This window comes from Ptiloglossa arizonensis, chromosome 11, assembly GCF_051014685.1.
Source record: "Ptiloglossa arizonensis isolate GNS036 chromosome 11, iyPtiAriz1_principal, whole genome shotgun sequence".
In the NCBI taxonomy this organism is placed as follows: Eukaryota; Metazoa; Arthropoda; class Insecta; order Hymenoptera; family Colletidae; genus Ptiloglossa; species Ptiloglossa arizonensis.
The window spans coordinates 15088819-15110129 of record NC_135058.1 but is presented as its reverse complement, the minus strand read 5'-3'; the positions used below and the strand labels follow the sequence as shown (position 1 = coordinate 15110129).

At 43.4% G+C, this 21311-nt stretch overlaps 1 protein-coding gene across 8 annotated transcripts in view; it reads right to left on the bottom strand.

The window, feature by feature from the left end:
• Positions 1–21311, bottom strand: part of LOC143152868 (uncharacterized) — a 329127-nt gene that overhangs the window by 210392 nt on the left and 97424 nt on the right. For all 8 annotated transcript variants that reach the window (XR_012993664.1, XM_076323451.1, XM_076323450.1 and 5 more), the window contains one exon: positions 19501–19686. Coding sequence is in view for 5 of the 8 variants with exons in the window: in XM_076323453.1 (XP_076179568.1) it covers positions 19501–19686 (186 nt within the window). In the remaining 3 variants the exon portion in view is untranslated. The remainder of the gene's footprint in view (positions 1–19500; positions 19687–21311) is intronic.

Below are 21311 nucleotides of genomic sequence, written 5' to 3'. Positions count from 1 at the left end.
AAGAATACCTGCACAGGGACGAACGATGGAAGTTGGGTAAACCCGTGGAGAGGTTCGCGATTAACCAGCCACGTATTAATAATCACAGGTCTGGCTCGAAGTTCGCAACGACTATTCGCTGGGAGTTTACTTTCATCGACCGCAGGTCAGCGTACACTTCCAACAACTCGAAGGACCGATTCATCGAGGAATTATCGCTCGTACGTACCGAAAGCTCGCTGTGTAATTGGCTTCAATACACCGAGCCTGGATTTCCGTGAGAGCAAACATCACCTGCAATCGACGCGTCTCTGCGGTATTAAGGTTCGGCACAGCGGTTTCCAAACTTTTCGAAAGTCGAACCCCTGAAGAGCAGCGAAATTTCCGCGCCCCGGGATCCGTAGATGGAAATCTGTTTCTTCCGTTTATTTTAATTAATTCGAAAATTAAATCGTATCCATAGATTTTCGTCCTTTTAATTTTTCACTCGCCGAACGTAGAAAATTATTTCAAGGTAACCGTTGACTGAATTGTACAGATAAATGGTAAATAAATAAACGGTAACTCGCTTTTCTACCGTGACTTTGTTTGTATTTACGTTTAAATATTGTATTTTATTTCATCCATCGATTGGTATTACAGTTCTCGTGGAATATTATTATTATTATGCAAACATAGAACGTGGTCGTTCTATTTGAAAAAATATAAAATAGAGTAACATTTCTTTGTTCGAAATTGTTCTCGAAACATGCGATATTGAAAATTTGGCGCGAACGTTTGCGATTTAGCGCGATTTAGCGCGATTTCCCTAAACTGTCTGACCATTGTTCGGTATTTCTACTCGCGCAGGAGTTCGTAAACACCGTGATAGTAATATTATCCGTTTTCGTTGATTCTAACTCGGGAAATGGCAAACTCCACGGCATTCGGATAATATCGTATCACAATCGATGTTCAAAGACACTATTGTAAGTAGAAACGACAAATATTGGTCAGACACGTCAGCCAAGGTACACCCAATACCACTTGAACTCGATGAATCTTCAAAATCGATTTCTTCGAAAATGAAGCTTCCTATGAAAAAATTTTATTCCACACTTTCCATTCATTTTCTTACGTAGAATTACCACAATACCATTTTTACCACCAATTTTTACCAACGCCCTGTGTATAGCAATTATTAAGCAATTTTGAGAGTCGAACTGCGAGTTTCGAGAATTTGTATCGAGGTTATTAAAGAAGGTAATTCTATATTAACAAGGGACTATAAACGTAGTATTTGTTCGTGAATATTACCGTGGTAATTGTGGACCGAAGACGCGAATCAAATGGAATTTCGTAAAAGCGAGAAACGTCTGAAAAAGAAGGGAAGAACAAAAATGGCGTTGTCTCGGCTCTATAAGTAACCGAAGGCCGGTCGTATATTGTATTCTAGAGGCATTAGATCCTCGAGGTGCGCCACACCTTCTCTATCGGAGTTTCGTATTTCTCCTGCAGCTTTAAGGATGTTTAACTGCGCCCTAGAAATACTTTCATTACCCGTTGGTGTCTCGAAAAGAGTTCTTGACAAAAATTGTGGTTTGTTTCTTACCGCGCAGATGGTGCACCGGATCGAACAGATTGAAATCGATTCGGAGACGTTCGAACGCGAAAACTTTCGACGAGTCGTACTTTAATCGGGGGAGCGTTGCAATTTCCTGAACGATTTAAACATTCAACGTTTCTCGGGAATATATACTTTTTAATCCAGGATGTAAAACGATCTCTCAACGCGTGTTACGAAAAAGTAAATAAAAGTCGACGATTCGAGAGAAACTCACCACCGTAGCGAGTAAAGAGAATTAAATAAGAAAGAAGATATAATAAAATGAAGGTAATTCGATAACGAGAAGGTGGACGAAATTACGAGAGAAATTATTAGTAGAAATATTCTTCCGTTCCGACTAACCTTGTTTAAACGCCTTAAAAATATGCCGTTAATTCGACATTTACCAGCGTTGCGTATTAAACAATTAAACGTTAATTCTACTTTGCATCGATGCATCGAATTATCGCGTAATTGATCCGATTCACGACCGCCGGTAAAATAAAAACGATCGCGGAAATTATATTCCCTTAGAAGACAATTGTAACTAACCTGATCAACGACTACCAATTTGAACGCAACGAAAAGAAAGGAAAAAATAAAGTAGAAAAAGCAAAGTCATTTACCGATGCAATGAAGCTGAAAGCAACGATGGTAGACCCTCGACGCACACTGCGCAACGTTTATTCATTAGGTGTACTTGTATCCTAGAATGGCGGTAATTATGATCACGAGCTCTCGTTTCGAGCCGCGCCACTGAAATTGGAAAACGGGGACAAAAAGACCAGCCCGGTTTTCACCGGCCCGATTGAAAAATTCCGACGAGCTTCCAGTATTCGTTTGTTATGTCGATGTAGTGCCTCTTCGAACGCAACGATGGATCGCGAGACAATTATTTTCGAAAGAACAAACTCCGGTGTGTTTACTCGTTCTACTCGCGACGAAACGTGGGAACAAAATCCAATGGCCGAACGTCGAAAATACATCGGCAAGTATTTGAAAACGAAACAATGTACGAAAAAAGACACTTCGCATTTCGAACGTTTCGACTCTCGTCGTTTTGCTCCTTGAAAACAACAATATCGATACACCGAAATTGAAACAAAAAAATGTATTCGACGTAGGTGAAGAAAACAAAGTGAAAATAAATAAAGATTTTTCCGTTGCGGTGAAAAATATATACATTGACGAACTCAGCGTTATATGTACTAGAAAAAAATATAACGTTTCGTTTATCGAGAAACGAATAATCGTGGAACATTTACGAAAATACGATCGACGAGTTTTCGATAAAAATACTAACAGATTTTAACCGTTCGCGCAATTATAAAATTGAAACGAGACAATTTGTTCTTTTAGAAATCTTTTTTAGTATTCTTTCCACCTCGGTTATTCCTTCCGTACCGCCCATTGTTCTATTTTTTTGAATTCCCGCGTACAACCTCTTTTCCAACATCCTCTCTAATCTCACTCTCTACTTTTTCACCGTTCTACCTTTCCACGTCTTTCATCATTTTCTATTCTCTCGCCTACTGTTCTACTGCCTTCGGTCTATAAATCTTCCAATTCCTCCGAAGCAAGCCAGCACACAAATGAAAAATACATTTTAAAAACCAGTGTATCCCTTTTACAACTAAATTGTACACATTATTTCTCACAGACAACCAATCTCTCCGTAGTCACGAAAGTTCCAAGCAAGTCCTCGTAAGCACGATCGTCCACGGTAATTTAATCAATTACAAGTCAAAAATGTAAACTTTCCCGTGTGGTAAAATAAATTTTATCTTAAAGATTATACATAGATTCGTACATATAATTTTTGGCAGACAACCACCCTCTCCGTAGTCACGAAAGTTCTAAGCAAGTCCTCGTAAGCACGATCGTCCATGGTAATTTAATTAATTGTAACTCGAAAGTGGAAACTTTCCCGTAGAGTAAAATAAATTTTATCTTAAAGATTATACATAGATTCGTACGTATAATTTTTGGCAGACAACCACCCACTCCGTATTCACGAAAGTTCCAAGCAAGTCCTCGTAAGCACGATCGTCCATGGTAATTTAATTAATTGTAACTCGAAAGTGGAAACTTTCCCGCGGAGTAAAATAAATTTCACAAAGTACGACACTCGAATCTTTTATTCGCCGTGAAATAAGAAAGTGTAGTTAACGCTCGTATGCTTCTTCGCGTAATTAAAAACGGCGCAATCTCGGACCGATACGAGTGCACTCCATTTTGATATTCGACGCGCATAATAAATCGTCGAAATTACCCGGAGCTATATCGGCTCGCAAAGAGCTCCAATTACGTCTCGCAAATTTCCAATTGTAACCCCGCCCGTGGCCCCCATCCCCCCTGGGCTGATCCACACTCTCGATCGGCCACGAAGAACGATAAAAAAGAAGCAGCACTGTTCCGGATTTCCTGAGAGACGATACACTTTTATTCCTCCGCTTCGAAAGTTAATTAGAAGAGCGCCGCGGAGTTTTAATGGCCGTGCGCAGGGAGCAAACTTCGAACTCGGTGAGCCGGAATGTTTCGAGAGGTTCGTTGCTGAAAACGAAATGGGACCACTGAACGTGAACTTTCCTCGATATTCGCTCCTTTGTACCATCTGGCGTTGACCGATCGATCGACAAACGATCGATAAAGTCGTCGAGATTAATCGTCGATCCTCGGCTAACAATGTTGACGTATACAGGCCGCTCCATTTACGATGAGCACCTTCGTCTCGCGTCTGAACCTCTATAAGAACACGATGCGAGTCGCTCGGCTCGCCTAAATGCCGATTACAATGCCACGCGATCGGAAACACGTGTTACTTGTGAAACAACATCGGTGATTTCGAAACGATCTTAAAAACGACCTTGCGGATCGTTCTCTTCGCTGTCATTATATTCGATTGTACATACTCGAACCGCCTTATACTTTTGTATCTTTAATACTTTCGTATCTTGATAACTAACGTACTTACGTTAACGTATACTATCGCTATATTCGAGTATTTAAAAAAGAAGCACTGTTCCGGGTTATATTTTCGTATCTTAACGACTAAAGCATTTAAGACACTTACGGTGTATCGAATATTTCGATGAACTTGTATTTCTCGAAACTCCTGAATATTTCCAAGATCAGATTACGTACAAATGATTTTTTCATTTAATTTTCTCGAATTCGGAAGAAAGGCTCAGCGCGCGGTGATCCAGAGGCAAGTATCGATAGAAAGTAATTCTTTGCATCGGATCGACGTGACTGATAATTGTGAACGACAAAAGTGCATCGACCAAGCGTCGTCCATCTTCCGGTGCGTCCATATTACGACCGATAAATCAAAGGAATCGCGTTGGACTCGTCGATCGCGTTATACGCGCTTCGTTCGAGAAACCGAATTACGCCCGAGTATTTTAATTGAGAACGAACGTATTACGAAGGATCGTCGGTGCTAAAGGACATTCGAATTCGGAGGAACGAGGCTCGATGAAACCGGGGGACTCGATCGAACCATTAACAACATCTGTGATATGCAGAGCGAGTGTAAACCGATTATGCCCGTAACGGAAAAAGCTGGCCAACTTTCGACTCGAAAACGCCGCCAATTGTCGCGCAGTCCTGGAGCCCAATTTCTCAGTGATCCTCCGCAAAGCCGCAGTCGCTCACCCCGTCGAACCACCCCTCACCCTCACCCACACCCACCCCCAGGGTGAGCGATAACGCGCGATTAACGTCCTCGTTATCCGTCACGGCCCATCCTTCGACCGTTCTTCGTCTCCTGTTCGCCTTCGACGCCTGTTCGGTTTCACCCCCTGAAAATTCCATTTCCAAGCCCGCATCTACATCCACCCACCCCACCCCGCACGGTCCCTTCGACCCTCTATCCTCCTATCTCTCGCGATTCGAACGCGTCCTCGCTTAAACGAGGGGAGATTCCGGCTCGGAGAAAAATGTTCGCGAGGAAATTACCGCCTGGTCGGGACGTTTCCGGATTAAGCGGCGCTGATTCTCTGTTCGCGCCCGGTTCTTTGTAAACCTGACGAAAAGTCTGCTGAATTTCTTCTTTTTTTCTTTTTTCGCGAACGATGTCTCCACTCCGCTTCACTTCGCGTTCGAATTGTTCGTTGTGTGAATATACCTTTATTTGGAAATGTACAACGAAAGGTATCGCATAGTCTTCGTCCATTGCGTGCTAGATATTATTAAAATCATCTACGTGAATGTTACCGAAAAGTGCATTCGAGGAAACTACATCTCTGAAAAGTGCATCCGAGGAAACTACATTTCTGAAAAGTGCATCCGACGAAACTACATTTCTGAAAAGTGCATCCGAGGAAACTGCATTTCTGAAAAGTGCATCCGAGGAAACTACATTTCTGAAAAGTGCATCCGACGAAACTGCATTTCTGAAAAGTGCATCGGACAAAACTACATTTTTGAAAAGTGAATCGAACGAAACTACATTTCTGAAAAGTGCATCCGACGAAAGTACATATCTGAAAAGTGCATCGGACGAAAGTACATATCTGAAAAGTGCATCGGACGAAACTGCATCTCTGAAAAAGCAGTTCCGACGATTCGGGCAGCAATTTGGAGATTTCTACGTTTTCCCACGGCCCCGTCTACAATTATCAGACAATCGCGACGAGACTCGTAAAAGGAAATGGGCCCTAAAATTTCCAGCGGGCGCATCGCTGTTGCGGCGGCACCGCGCAATTCCGCGTTAGTGTGCACGAAAAATAGCATAAACAAGACGCGGATACGTTGCGGCCCGCATTACGGTGCGGTGAGCTTTATACTTTCGGGATAAGTAAAGCTTTTTATGACGCGATAAAGTAGAAGCCGTCCGATGTTCCTGGGGGAAGATGATAAAAGATGGAGCTTTTAGGTGCGGCGCCGCGACTCGGATAGAAAGATCGGAGATTCGTTAAAGACTCTACCCGATACCTTTTACGCACGCGTGCTTGCAACTTGCCTGCATCGAACGACCGTAACCTACCATACCCTTCCGGCTATAGAACACTTTCGTTCCCCCGTCACCTAAATTCTACCCCATTTCGACTCTGCACCTATCCGAAACCTGTGTCATCGGACGCAACTCGCGTTTCGAAATTGTTCAATTTCCAATACCAAAAATGATAGAACAAAAATCATCTCTGATAATCGGATGCATCTATGTGTACATATGCACGTGTATGCACTTATGAATAAGATTCTAGAATCTTCTGGAATCTTCTAGAAGTGATATTTATTAAACCAAATGAGACTTCGTTCGATACAGTGAATATTCCGGAATATTAATAAAGTTCGATCGATCGATAAAATAAAAATACCGAGCCAACTCAAAATTCTAATAGAGATAACGATAATAATGATAAAAATCGTATCGAGATCTTCCAAGCAAAATTCCATTACGCTAATGGCACAAGGATCGTTAACGTATTTTTCGACGTATTCTTCGAGTCGCCCTTTCAGGGCAAAAGGTATCATTCACGGCGAAAAATTAACAGAGACACGTCCGAATACTTTCCGATGAAAAAGATAATTTAATTACCCAACGAATAAGATTCGATGAAATCGCGTCTTCGTTGGTAAAGACGGAGAAAAGTTCACTGAACGCTTTTACGTGGATAATTTAATTTTCTCGAAATTTCTACCGAAAGAACCGAGAAAGTATGGCTCGATTTTTCGTAAAATTGAATCAGATCTCGAGCTCGACGAATGAAAATTCAGAGATCGCGAATACAACGCTATACGGCAACACCTGCGACACGTGCTACCCTATGAACACGAAGAGAAGAGAAGAAACACGCTTCCACCGCGCGAGGAAATATTACATCGCGCAAAGCCAGTACTCGCGTTGTAACCGCTCAATTTTTCCTTCAACGAATTTTTCTCTCTCTCTCCTCTTCGAAGCAGAGCCCAAGTTTCAAAGATCACCGTGTAAACACGCCGATTTACGGATCGACCCAATACGTTCTGCGCGCAAGGCTGATCGAATTCGTTCCCTTTGTCGGACAAAGGTGACTGGAAACGCGGAGAAACGACCGATACGCGAGTCCAAAGGGTGAAAAAGATGTCAGAGGGGTGGTGATCGAGGCAGGGGATGCTCGAAACGTCCATTCGTCGTGTCGTTGGCGAGGGAAGAATGATAAACTTACGTCACGTACGCGGGAATCGTGTTTCGCAGGGTAGGTCAGGCCGTTGTGAATAGAACCCGGATCGATTCTCAGGAAATTGAGGGATAGCAACGCGCAACTGGATTACGCTTTTGGAACTTGAAGCCCGTAGCAGCACTCGTTGGCCGAGGCGTTATTTCGTTACAGGCGCGAATAATATCGTTTCGTTGCGCGGAGACGAAGAGAGGTGGTCGGTTTCGCGGTAGAGAGTCCGCTTTCGCGCTACGGAAGATTGTTATCTCTCCGCTTCGGAATGGATTCGGTTACCAATTGTCCGGATTAGAGTGGCGGTACACTCTGTCGACAAAGCGATCCGTCCTAGGGACGTTCGTAATTAGTATCGGATATACGATACTAATACAGGGGAATCGAAACGGTTGCTCGGGCGTGCCTCGATCTCCAACCGTGAAATTGTATTTTTATTCGTTGGAAGGGGCCTTTCTATTCAATTCCTGTTACCTGCTCAATAATTGCACACGTGAAATTGATAATTTTACACGAAAGGAGAACGTATCTCCTATAGCAAACTCACCTGCAATGCTATAATAATGGAAGTTTCGTGGGAAAAAGTTTACGAGACGTTCTCTCACGAGAAAGTATCCAGTAACTTCATTTTCTATTTTCCGTATTTACCTAATTATCGTGCATCGCTACAAGAGTGTTTTACGTATTCACGCTCGAGAGGTAAGACGTAAACGCAGTGAAATTCGAAGTCAATATTGCCCGAAAATCTGCCGATGAGCGCTACACGAGAACTTCGTCCGCGCGAAGTTACTGGATTTTCAAACTTCTACTCCTCGTGCTTTGCAAATTCACCGACTCTTTGGAAGTGTTCCAGAAAATTAGTAATTAGCATTCCATAGTGATCAGCAAAGGAATTTGACCCTTCGTTGAAAACTTAATCGGGAACTGAGCGAACGTACACTAATCGTACACTATTTCGTGTCGACTGTACGTTTGTAACACTTATCGAACAGTGCTACATCGAACGGTACTGTACGTTCGATAACACTTATCGAACAGTGCTACATCGAACGGTACTGTACGTTCGATAACACTTATCGAACAGTACTGCATCGAAGAACCTATCGTTGGACTACTTTGTAGGCTTTTAGAAACATCGAGAAACACACCTTTACCCGTGACAACTTCGATACTCGGATAGATACCAGTACCGATGGAATTCCCAATCGAATCGTTGAACTCTGTCCCGAAAACGTCAACCGTTCGAGTAAACGAGAAATAAGTTTACGCAAGGCACCGAGAGCATCCTCGACTCTTTAAAGGTGGACGCCATTTCGATTAACGCGACTCGCGTTGCAAATAGTCGCGTAAAATGCATAAAGAACAAAGGCTGTCGGGTGGCCCTCCTCCACTACCCGCGCGAATAGAACGAACGCCGGTAGTTGCTTTAATGGAACTTTTCAAGAGCGATAAACCCGCGCGAGGAAATCACAGCAACGACGTGGAAGATCTCGCGCACCGAACGAACCACTTTAGGAATTTCCAGCAAGGACAGAGGACGTCCGGATTCCTCGAGAAGAAACACAACCGGCTGGCCGTTTCTGTATTTCGAGCTTCCATTGTTTACAATTTCCTACGGTGGTTCGTCGAAGCGTACGGTACACGCGACGAGCGTAAAAAGCGCGACGTTTCTCCGGAGTTGAATCGGTCGTCGAACGAAGATTGAAAGGCGGCCGGAGGAATCATTTTCGAGCGAAATTTATCAGAGCCGTCAAATGGACGCTTTGTCGAACGACGGTGCTTTTATCCGAGCTTTCGTAGCAGCCGGCAGAAGGCTTTCAGTCGCCACGCACGTGGCGCGGGGAAAACTTTTCAATCGAGCGTCGATGGATCTTCTCTCGTCTCTTTGTTTCCCGTTTTTCCAATTTCAATCTCCGATACGTCGACCAACTTCAACTCGCAATTCGAGAACAGACGAGTTTCGAATCTCTCGTATTGCTAATCGTTTTTCTTCTTTTTCTTTTGCTTTTCTCTCTCTCTCTCTCTCTCTCTCTCTCTCTTCTTGCCTCGTACACGGATCATCCAGGTATTACCAGCACCGACAAGATGAATAAATAACACCGGAATCGCGATAATTCGAGGTAAAACGAACCGGCTCGATTACAGGGGAACTCGAAACGGAACGAGATAACTGGCCGGGTCGTTTGCAGTTTTTCTTTCCCGCGACGTTCCGCTGCGTCGCTGGAAACGCGTAGATCAGCTGAACACGCTTCGCGAACACTTTTCGCGATAAAACGCTTCGCGAATCGCGAGCAAAGGATACGACCACCCTTCCAATTTCTTACTTGGAAAATTCAAGAAAGCTTCCAGCGCAAAGGGTCAACTACGAGATGACACGAGTCCCTTTGAACGTCAACGAAACGCACGAGTTCTCCAAGAATCTACAAACTCTCGAACAACTCGAAATCCGTGAAACTTTTCAAATTTACGGAACTTCGAATACCTCGAGAAATCTCCGCGATTCTTCCCTGTTACGAACGTCTCGAACGATCTTGGCTTTTGAATAATTCTCAAGTCTCGAGAGTATCAAGAGTCATGAAAACCTTTGTAATCCGTTTCCGCGCGTGTAGAAAGTTTTCCTTCGTTACCGTTGAAATATCCGATTTTAAGTACTCGAAATTAATTCGCGAACGAAATCGTCTTCCGTCCACGCGATTTCGTGTAACACGTGAACCGTGAAAGAATATCTTTGTCCGGCACGTGTACGATAAATAAAATCGACTCGCGATAACGTAAGCTCGAGTAATAAATTGAAAGAAAAAAAACTCTCGCTACCTTCGCGAACAAAGCGCGTGTAATGTAATTCTTTACTTCGATCCACAGGATGAAATTTCGCAACAACGTATTTTCCACCAATAATGAATTCCACCCGCCACGCTTCTATTATTAATGTTCTATATTTCCTTTTATCTCTCCATTATTACAGAATCTCCGCGTGTATAATAAAATCGTATTATTATTATTATTATTTGGATCGATTCGACGAACAAAGCGACGCAAAAATGTCGATTAAAATACATTCCCCGTCGCAGAAAAATGTTATTTCGAATACATTTCGTCGTCGAGATATCCAACAACGTGCGACTATCGTCTCTTCCCTTTCGCATTCGAATTCTCGCCTGTTCTCTCTCGCGCAATTATTTCTCCCTATTTCGGCGAGCCGGGTTGGAATGAAATCACTGTTCCATTCGTTTCATTAAAAAAACAGCGGGCCTAATGGATTTCGGGCAAATATTTTAGAGAGTTTCTGGAAATTGGAACGCGGACCGCTTTAATAAACTATCACCGCCATCACTGATCCCGCGATTCGTGGAAAATGTCGTCGCCGCTTTTCGTTGCCGATTTAACTCCCTCTGAAATCTATTTCGACACCCGAGCAATATAACAGGTTGTTCGCCAAGTTTTATCGATGAGAAACGTAGCTATTAGGTTCGTTTGATTTTTCTAAAGGTACTACTGTTTCATGAACACGCGTGAAGTTTAGATCAGTCGACTAATTCGTATATTTAAAGTTAAACTTAAAGGTATTCAAAGTTGAAGTGTCATAGTATTTTTTTACAATTGGAAAAACGACAAAACTTAGCGAACAACCCAGCACGTACTTCAAGGTTTCAAGTGTGAATCATTACCGAAGAGATTCCCGAATTGTGCATCGAAAAGTTTAAACAAACCGTGCTTCCTCGACCTACACACGCTACAATATCTGTTTCGAATACGAGAAGCATAATACTTGGACAGACATCTTTCCCTTTAACGCGAAATAATTTTTATTCGAGACTCCTGTGTCGTTACTATCGACGTTCAGAACCTTGTTCTCGTTCGTTTGTTCGTTCGTTCAATTATCCAAGGACTACTCGTAAAGTTTAACACCTCTCCCGTTCCAACTTTGCCGACATACATTAACCAATTCATCGTTCTCCCGTCTCTCACTTTGTCCGATATTTAACATCGTATATTTCTGAATTTACTCTTTGTAATCCGCACCGTTATCTCACTTTATACTCCCACGTCGCGCGTTTCTTATTTCATAACCGCCACTTTTTCGCAATTTCCTTCGTCCCGGTGCCTATTATTGGATGACCTGCCTTCGTTTCGCGATGAATCGTTAAGTTTGTTCAGCCGATAACCTCGCAGCGGAAGCTACTTTTCCAAAGCACTGTTCGTCAAACGTTCTTCGGGCTTTTTATTTTAACGTCGAAATTCGAGCACTCCGTCTTATTCGTCCGACGAATAAGGTCTACTCGAAAGCTCGTTCTTTCGCTACGAAAATGTATTATTATTATTATTATCATCATCGTTACTGTTCGGGAGAATACTATTACTTTTGGTAATAGTACGTACGTTCCGTGAAATAAATAGAAATTGAAACTGATACGCGACATCCGTGTCGATACGTTTACCCAAGTACAAAGTGAACAAGTGTGTTCGTCGCGTCTTTGGGACAAAATCAAACAATTCGTGAAAAGTTTAAAAATTACTCTACGCACTTACGAATCGGTGTACAATTTCTTTCGACGGACAGTTTACAAAGAAGAAAAAAGCAAAGGGAGCATATTCACAAAGACGTTCAATAATCGCGGATCGGTGGTGAAAGTCGAGCACGATTGAACGACGTACACCCCGTATAACGGCCGACTCTCGAGAAGAAGCTATTAAAGGTATTTAAGAGCGCATGCGCGCAGGAATAACGATACTCGAGGCTCAACGCCTCTCGGTCCGCTTCGCGCTTAAGTGGCGTGTCGCATCTTGTAAAAAATAACGCGAGACGGTGGCCGTGGGCCTCGTCTGCTGAGAAAATAACAGCCAGGGGATGAAACTCGTTAGCTCGATGAAAAATACCGTGGCGAGTTACGGGGAAATTAACGCGGGCAGAACGCCGAGGGGCAAACCTGCCCGCGGAGAGGGTGTGAAAAAATTCTTTGAATATTTTCCAAGCGATAAAGCACCTCGCGAATGGCGTTCGCCGAAAATTCGGCCGACCCAGTTTCCCACCGAACGAGAAGGCGCGATAAATCCTTTATGCTCGCGAGAAAGCTGACGTTTTCGACGGCACGCGCGAGCACATCGAGCTTCCGTTTCTACTTCGTCGCTGGGAGACTATCGAGATTAACCCGAAACCGTTCTTACGTTCGAAGTCTTCGATCGGAAAGTTTCCCGATTGCTCTCGTCGGGACTGCTGCTTTTAATTTCGTAAAACGGTGACACGAGTGGGGGAACGCTGGTGCATTCGGTGATAATTCTTCGATCGTAGAACAATGCGTTAAGAGAGTGCAACTGGTGCAGTGAATGCACCGATGTTGAGAGAGTATTCTGGTTTGGAGAGATGATTTTGCGACACAGTGACACGAGTAATGATTATTTGGTTATAGAATAATGTATCGAGAGAGTATTACGGGTCGAGAAATACCCGAGAAATGCACCAATATTGAGAAAATATTCTGGTTCGGAGCGATAACAACAAAGTTCAAGAAAGTAACGAGCGAAGCTACGATCGTACACTCTTACAGATATATTTATATGCGATCGAATGTGCGATGTATTATGTTTTGCGTTTATATAGTACGTGTACAATTTTGTAGCGGTTACAAGCTGTGCAAAACGGACGAAAAATGCAATAGCACTTGGTCGCGATTCGTTTGAAATATTCTTGAAAATTTCGTAATTTTGAACGTTCGGAACCGGAATGTCCCCTTAACGAGCAGACAGTTGAATCGAATTGTTGCAGACGAAATGAATTTTGCGGACACGTACGGAGTTTTACAACGCTACGTTGCAAATTGAAAATTCCTGGCCACTAGAAACCTCGTAGCCAGAAAATGGCTTTATTGCTTCGAGTTGCGAGTGGAATTTTGGACAGCCACGTGCCAGATGAGACTCGTACGGTTCACCTTCGCGAACCGATTACAAAATTTCAGGAGAGCCAAGAAACCAACGAAACAGCGATCTCACCTTTACCACAATCCCATCGTTTTGGGGAGAGAAACCTATGGTTCCAACCTTAGGCCAATCGTGCTCGTACAAAATACTCCATCACCGATTTATTAAATCGATCGACCGAAACGCAACTCTAGCTCGCGTTGAGAACAAAATTGTACTCGAATTTGCAATAAATTAAACTTTGTTCCCGATTCGTCTCAAGATCCAAACGTTAAAGATAAACCGATCTCGTTTCATCGAACGTACAAGTACTTCTACCAACGCGTAGCAGATTTAAGTTAAAAAATATACTTTTAAACGGATGAAACTTCGTTCGGGAGACAACATTGAGATATATGAAAAGAATAATTTAATTCTACGGTAAAAGGTCCGCGGGACGGTGAATTTCGAGAAACACTGCTGTAACCGAGTAACGATGGAACCGATATGGAACCGATATAGAATTGACATTAGAACCGTACACGGAATCGATACGTAGGAGAACATCATACGCCCATTACAGTTATCGGATTACTTCCGCAATATCCGATTCAACGAGAACCTTTATACAACACTTTGAGACAGTTATTTCTGGAAGAAATAATTATAAACACTGTACTATTGAAATACACGAGCTGTGGTGTGTACGGTGCAAGAGTGTCGCGATCGAAAAATTTCAGTCCTTGACGAACACGTGTGAAGTTTCACCCAGATCTGTCGACTCGGTCTTATATTTACAATTCTTCGAAATTGAAGTGTCTATTTTTCTACAATGAAAAAACCTATTACTGAACGTCCAGGGGAGTTTCGATTCGAGATGTCCAAGAACGATTCGAGATGTCCAGGAACGATTCGAGATGTCCAAGAACGATTCGAGATGTCCAAGAACGATTCGAGATGTCCAAAAACGATTCGAGATGTCCAGGAACGATTCGAGATGTCCAAGAACGATTCGAGATGTCCAGGAACGATTCGAGATGTCCAGGAACGATTCGAGATTCGTCGAAAGGTCACGATCGACGCAAATCCTGATCAGTGATTCTCGGTTAACATTTTAATTTCCATCCTCGCGAGAAAGATCGGTCTCGCGCTCGCACGGTTAACCCCGATTCACCGAGGCGAATGGAACTCGCCGACGCGTTTCGCATTCCCTTTTCGATCCTGTACGAGAAGGGGAGGGTTAGGGGCACGGTGGAGAGGGGTGTTCGTTCTCCCAATGAATGTCCTCGCGTAAAAATCGTACCCACGGGTCACGTTTCACCGGCTTCGCGGGGATTACGGACACACTCCGATACGCGTACAAATTACACCCCCCGGGCCCTCTGTCCTTCCCCTACGGACAACGCGCGCGCATACACGACAGAGAGAGAGAGAGAACAAGGCCCTGGGCGTGTGCGCGAGGATCCGAACCGGCGAATCCTCTTTCTTTTCAGACGCGGATAAAGAAAATAAAGCGTTTCCTCTATCGACTCGATACCCTTCCCTCTCTAACCCCCTCCGTTGCGCTGTTTCACCCTTCGCGGGACGACTCGCCTCCCGTGGTTCCTAGCCATTTAAATAATCAACCGGACGGAAGATTCCTCGTCGTGTTCTTCGTCTTAATCGTTTCCTCGTCCCCCGTTTAGGCGTATCCAGTGTCCCCCGTTATCAGTAGCCCCCGTTCCCCAGATTCTTTTATTCCTCTCGTCTGTTTTTGTCGTCTCCCTTCGCTCGACGATCGAGAAAATTTCCACGTTAAATTCATCGTCGAGTTCGTTAACGGGTCCTCTCCTCCCTGAAACGGAATTGTTCCGTTCGGCTCGAACGGCTCGAGATACGAACAGAGAACCGCGCGAACAGAATTCCGAGACGAGACTGTCGAAGTGCCGCGGGATCGTAATGAAAATGATATTGTCGAGCTCGGAGAAATAAACTCCCGTGGTAGTTTCGAAACGAGTTTATTCAAACGCCGAGTGCTCCGCCAGAGGAGAGTTTCTGTCCCGGCGACCAACCGAATCCTGCTGCTTGGAATAATTGGCCTCAAGTTCTCTACGCGGGAATCGGAGCCACACGCTTCGCCGAGTCTCGATACGCCGATACACGATCCGTTATCATCGATCGAGCGATTTTGAGAATGCTACTCGAAACCACGAATCACTTTCGAGTGAAAAGAAATATTCAAACCCGACTCCGAGGGTACACGATATTCAAAGTCTCGAACAGAGAACTCTCTTCGTTGGAAATAATTCCAGTTTGGGTATCTAAAGTGAGAAAATCTCTAAATTTAACTGATCGTTAAATAACGAAGCGCAAGGAAGATTTTTATGGTAAAAATATCGCAATTTGACATTCTTCGATCCCAACTCGATCGAAAACTCGTGTTTGGGTACGCGACGAGGTATCGTCACAGGGATGGGTAAGTTCGTATTTCGCGTTAGACCCACGTCGATCAAAGACGCCTTCTTCACTTTTATCCTGTCGTCTCGCTGTCTGGCCGTACGTTCCACAATGTCGTGACACGGGTCACGTCGTTACAGTGTCAGCCGATGAGTCTCGAATATCCTTATATTATCCGGCGAGTTACAACGCCGTGGTAGATTATCGGTCCTGGCAATATTTAACCATCGGGTGTTGTGATTCGTGTCGCTATCATTTTTCAAACCCAGGAGATCGCAGAGGGTAGCCAAGAGAAGACACAGAGGACAAGGAAAGTGCCTCGAGTCCTACTTCCGTTACGGTTGGACCTAGACGATACCAAACGAGTCCTCCAACAACGCGAAACGTCGGAACCCTGCTGTTTTACGAAGATATACCCAATGTTCGAACGTTTCGAACACTATTAACCTCGTCGAGCGAACTTGAGGGAGAACATTGAGTTTGCAATATGAAAAAATTCTCTATCGTTGGACGTATGGATGTTTTTTCTATCAATAATGGCTTTCGAGATCATCGTTGGCAAAAGTTTCCAAGCTTTCTTTCTATAGAATATTCCTGGGTAGCAAAGACAAGGGAGAAATAGAGGATACGAGGACAAGGAAAGTGCCTCGAGTCCTACTTTTATTATAGTTGGAACCGAGACAATACCAAACAAACCCTCCACTAACATCATCTAAAGAAATTCTCAATTTGAAGGCACACTATCGTTTCGTATATGAATTTTTGTTCTATCAATGGTCTTCGAGATCATCGTTGACAAAAATTCCCAACCATCGCCTCTTTTTCTGTACAATGTTCCAGGGACCATCGACACTGTTTCCTGCTCCAAAATTATACACGCGAAAAAAAAAAGAAAGAAAAAATCGTAGAGCTAGTCGAGTCGTTGGCGAGTACGCTCGCGAAGTTTCATATTTATAGTTTCGTCGGTTGGCTTGGAAAAAAAATTCTTCGACGGTCGACAATGCACGGCGTTCCAATCCAGAATGGACTCTTTGTACGGTTCAGAGGACGAAGATCAAAAGCGTGGCCATGGAAGCGTGTTTAGGAAAATTGGAAACCTTTGGATGCGAATCGAAGCCAAATCACGGCGTAACTCGAGTCGCGTTAGCGTCCAAACTTGCCGATAGATTCCGATCGAAGGCTGCTCCGATTCCTCGTTCCAAGTTCAGCGTTCGATAACACTCGAGAGAGAGTTTTCCTCGCGCGTGCGAGGAAACCTTCAACGCGACGAACTTCACGGGACCGTGTATATATTTACGAAAGAGCGAGCCAATCGTTAAAATTGGCGGTGTTGGACACGCGCCATTTTAAAAATAACTTTCCAAACTATTTTCAGAGACGCTCCGCAACTGTTCGCGATGACCTTGGTTGGAGAAAACTGGTCGTTTTAAATTCGAGAAGACTTGGATGCAAGGGATGCAACCTAACGCTTTGCAACGATAACGACTCAAAGAACAAAGAAATCGTTGTAGCAAATATCCATTGATTTTCTGTTCCCCTTGCGATACGTATGGTCCGCTTCGCGCTACAAATAATTTTGTTCTATTATCGTCTTCGACGTTGCAACGAGAAGATTCTTACGAACACGTCGACCAGCAATTTTCCATACTTGAGGACGTCCACGATATTTGTTCGAACCTAGTGTAAAAAATAAAAATATTCCTACATTTATCATAGTACTCGTTATTTCCCGATACAACCAACCGACACCGATGCTACTTGAAAGTTTACAAATATCAGAATTCGTAACTGGCAAGAGACAACCGATCCCCGTTAAACAAACGACACTTTTTTTCAACCCCTTGCGCTCGATTCGTTCTCTAGTTAAATTAAAACCTCGAAGAGATCTCTCGAATCGGAAATAAGAACAAACGGTAGAATTAATTTGGATGTTTGTACACTTTGGATTTCTTTGATCTCGAGGTGGGAAGTTTTTCTTGAAAATTGGAAAAGTTTGAAAAATTCCGGTGCATTGGTTGGCGAGCGAGACTCGTCTCTCGAGCGCGAAGGGTTGATACGTCGCGGTCGATCTACTCCTTTCTCGATTCGGCAATAACCAGGGAAAGAAAGGGTAGGAACGCGACGAGTGCTGGCAGGAATAACGAGTGGCTTTCGGTTTCGAGCGGGACAGAGTCACGATTAAAGGTCTCGTTGAAAAATGTCTAGTGGCTGCGAAGAGGCTGTTTCCGTGCTCGTTGCTTGCCACGCGAAACCGACTACTCTAACGCCCGGTCTAACGATCTCGAGCCGAAGCGACCTTAAAACCATCCGATGAATTTAACACCGTGTACGAGTTACCTCGTTCTTCGACCTTACCGCCGTGACGTCCCAATAGACGATCAACGAGAGAAAATTGACAATACTTGAAGAAATTATTACTCGAAGGAATTATTAATTATTGTTCAAGGTTATTACCGAACGAAGGTGAACAAAGTTTTCGGTTGGACGTGTATCGAATAAAACGGTAGAAGAAACGAAACGTTGAAACATAAATTTTACGAGAGAACAACCAATACCGTAAATCGTTTCTCTGTGCAAAGTTTACAAGGGAATAACCGATATCGTGAATCGTTTCTTTCGGTAAATTTTACAAGAGAACGCCGCAAACCGATACCGTGATACAGCGTCAACGATCGTGAAACTTTTAAGTGAATATTTCCCCGATATCGTTAACACGATTTTGCGGATCGTTGAAAAACACATCGGTGAACTTTCGAAAGAACGTAACGTCGAAGAGAATCGTTTACTCGTTTACTTCGAATCGTCCCTCTCGAGCGAAGAATATTTTCGTTAAATACCGGTGGTACGTTTAATAGGGTGAAACGAAACGTAACGCGCGGTAGATCGTTGCGAAAAATACCTCTGGCGTTCCTCCTCGAAAAATCAATGTCCTATTCGTTCGACGATTCGCTTTAATTTAATCCCCGGGTTACAGTAGCGCGTACGTTCCGTTTCCCATCGATCGAGTCACAATCACGCGTGTTTACAGCCGCCTGCATTTTTTCCCCGTTCCACGGGACACCAACTGGTAGCAATTCACCCCGGTCGGTCAGCGTCGTTCCCGTCCCTTTACGTAACAATTATCCAACACGTTGATGCATCCCTCGGTGTATCCAGTGTCTCGTGACGAACGAAAACGTGTCTCGACGAACCTACTCGCCACGTACGTGCACACATGCGCGTGTAAAGAGAGAAACGGAAAGAGAAAGAGTAAGAGAAAGAGGAGAAACAAAAGCAGTTGGAGACTGTCTGGATTAATCGACGAACGTGGCCGTGACGTTTCAAAGGATAAAGAAAGCGGCTCGCGGAGAATTGAAACAGCTCGTAGCATTCGTGCTCGGACATAACGCGGTACATATGTACGACGATTAAGTCGAGTGTGTGCAGACGAGCGCATTGGGTGCGACTTACCTCGAATGCAGGGCGCAGCCACGCCGCACTGGGGGGTAACTAGGGGACACCGGCGGTGGTGGAGCGCAATAAGCCGGCGGTAGCAGTGGATCATGTCTGTGGAGATGGTTATGCCGGTGGCTGTGGGAATAGCTCAGGGAACCCCGTAGACTACCGGGCAGCTGCCGATGTGGCGTTGACTGATCGCTGAAAAACACAACATTCTTATCTCTTACCATTTTCTTTTTATTTTTTCTTTTTTTTGGTGCATCGAACAAAGATTTTCTCTCGTTTGGAGTTTCATTCCTTTTTCATGGATCGAAGAAATATTTTTGGTTACTTGTAGTCGTCCCGATTCGTCCCGTTTTATATTCGACAATAACCGTGTGAGAAATATTCATCGCTGAAACTGTACGATTAAAGAGGGAAGACTTAGGAAAATATTACCAACTACAAGAACGATGAACACTTTTGTATTTCTTTAGATTGAGTAACCATGTGTTCGAGATACAAACAATTATTGTCTATTTTTTCTCTTATTTAAACGATCCTGTAGATTACCGATGCAGCTGTAACGGTCTAAGGTGATACAGCCCAGCGTTAAATTACTGCAACGTAATATGGGTGTAATCGGTTAACCGCAAACGTTTTATCCGTCTACCCAAGTAGCAACCGAACAATTGCCTGCAAACCGAGTACGCGATAAAACCGGTTAAACCGAAGCTAATAATCGTCGGTCATTATGCATATTACGGACCAAGTCGTTTCAACTAAATTCCTATTACTATTGAGCAATAACACTCGGTACCAATGTCAGTGGTAGAAGTAACAATGATTGAGGTGAAGATACTGGTTCCTCTCGGGTAAAAATTGCTAAAATTGTGACAAACGAACACGTTCGTTTTATTCACTGTTGATGAAATCGAGCCCTAAATTTCAAGTTTTATCGACTATCGCGCATATACCTTTCGGCCACGAACCAAATATTGAGTAGACGTTTCATCTCGCGGAAGCTGGTGTCAACCAATCTGAAATACCGACCTTGTAAAATACAAGAGTTTTGCAGCGACCTCTTCGTTCAAGAACGGTGATTCCGAGAACTGTATCGCACCGAGCCATCCAAGTCGGTAAAGATAACAAACGCAAGAAGATCGTCTCTGTATATCGTTCGCGGTTCTATCGTACCTTTCGATATCGGAAAATACTCTAACGATAAGTGTTATTCAATCTCACAGATGAAACTTAAAATACTTAAAGAACAAGAGACTAAGAATATTTTAGTAAATAGACTAAAATTTGTCAAGTTTCACACGTTAGCAGACACCCATTTCTTAAAATGTATCTTATATTCCAAGTTTTTCTATTCAGACGTAAAGAAAATAAATATTCAATGCTCCGCAAACCGGCTCGAAATAAACACAAAAATTAATCATTTGGAAGAGATATTTTTCAATCGTATCTAATCAAAATTATTACTTTCCGTGCTTTAAAACTTTAAGGAACACGCCTTTATTTCGAGTCTCGATTTATTTCCATAGACAAATCGATCATTTATAATGCACAAATAAGATGCACATTGTTCGATTAATATTGGGAACATGCGTAAACGTTAATAACAATCGCGTGGATGAACAAACATTCACCGAAACCGTTTCACTTTGCAGATTTCGCAATATATTGATGTTTATTTATCACAATTATTAACAATCGTCGTAGGACTATAGATTGAACATTTATTAACAATGTTCTAGTATAAATAATGGCTTAAAATATCATTTCATCGAAGTATTCTTTATTCGCGATGGAATTTTTCATTTAGGTCCAACCGACAT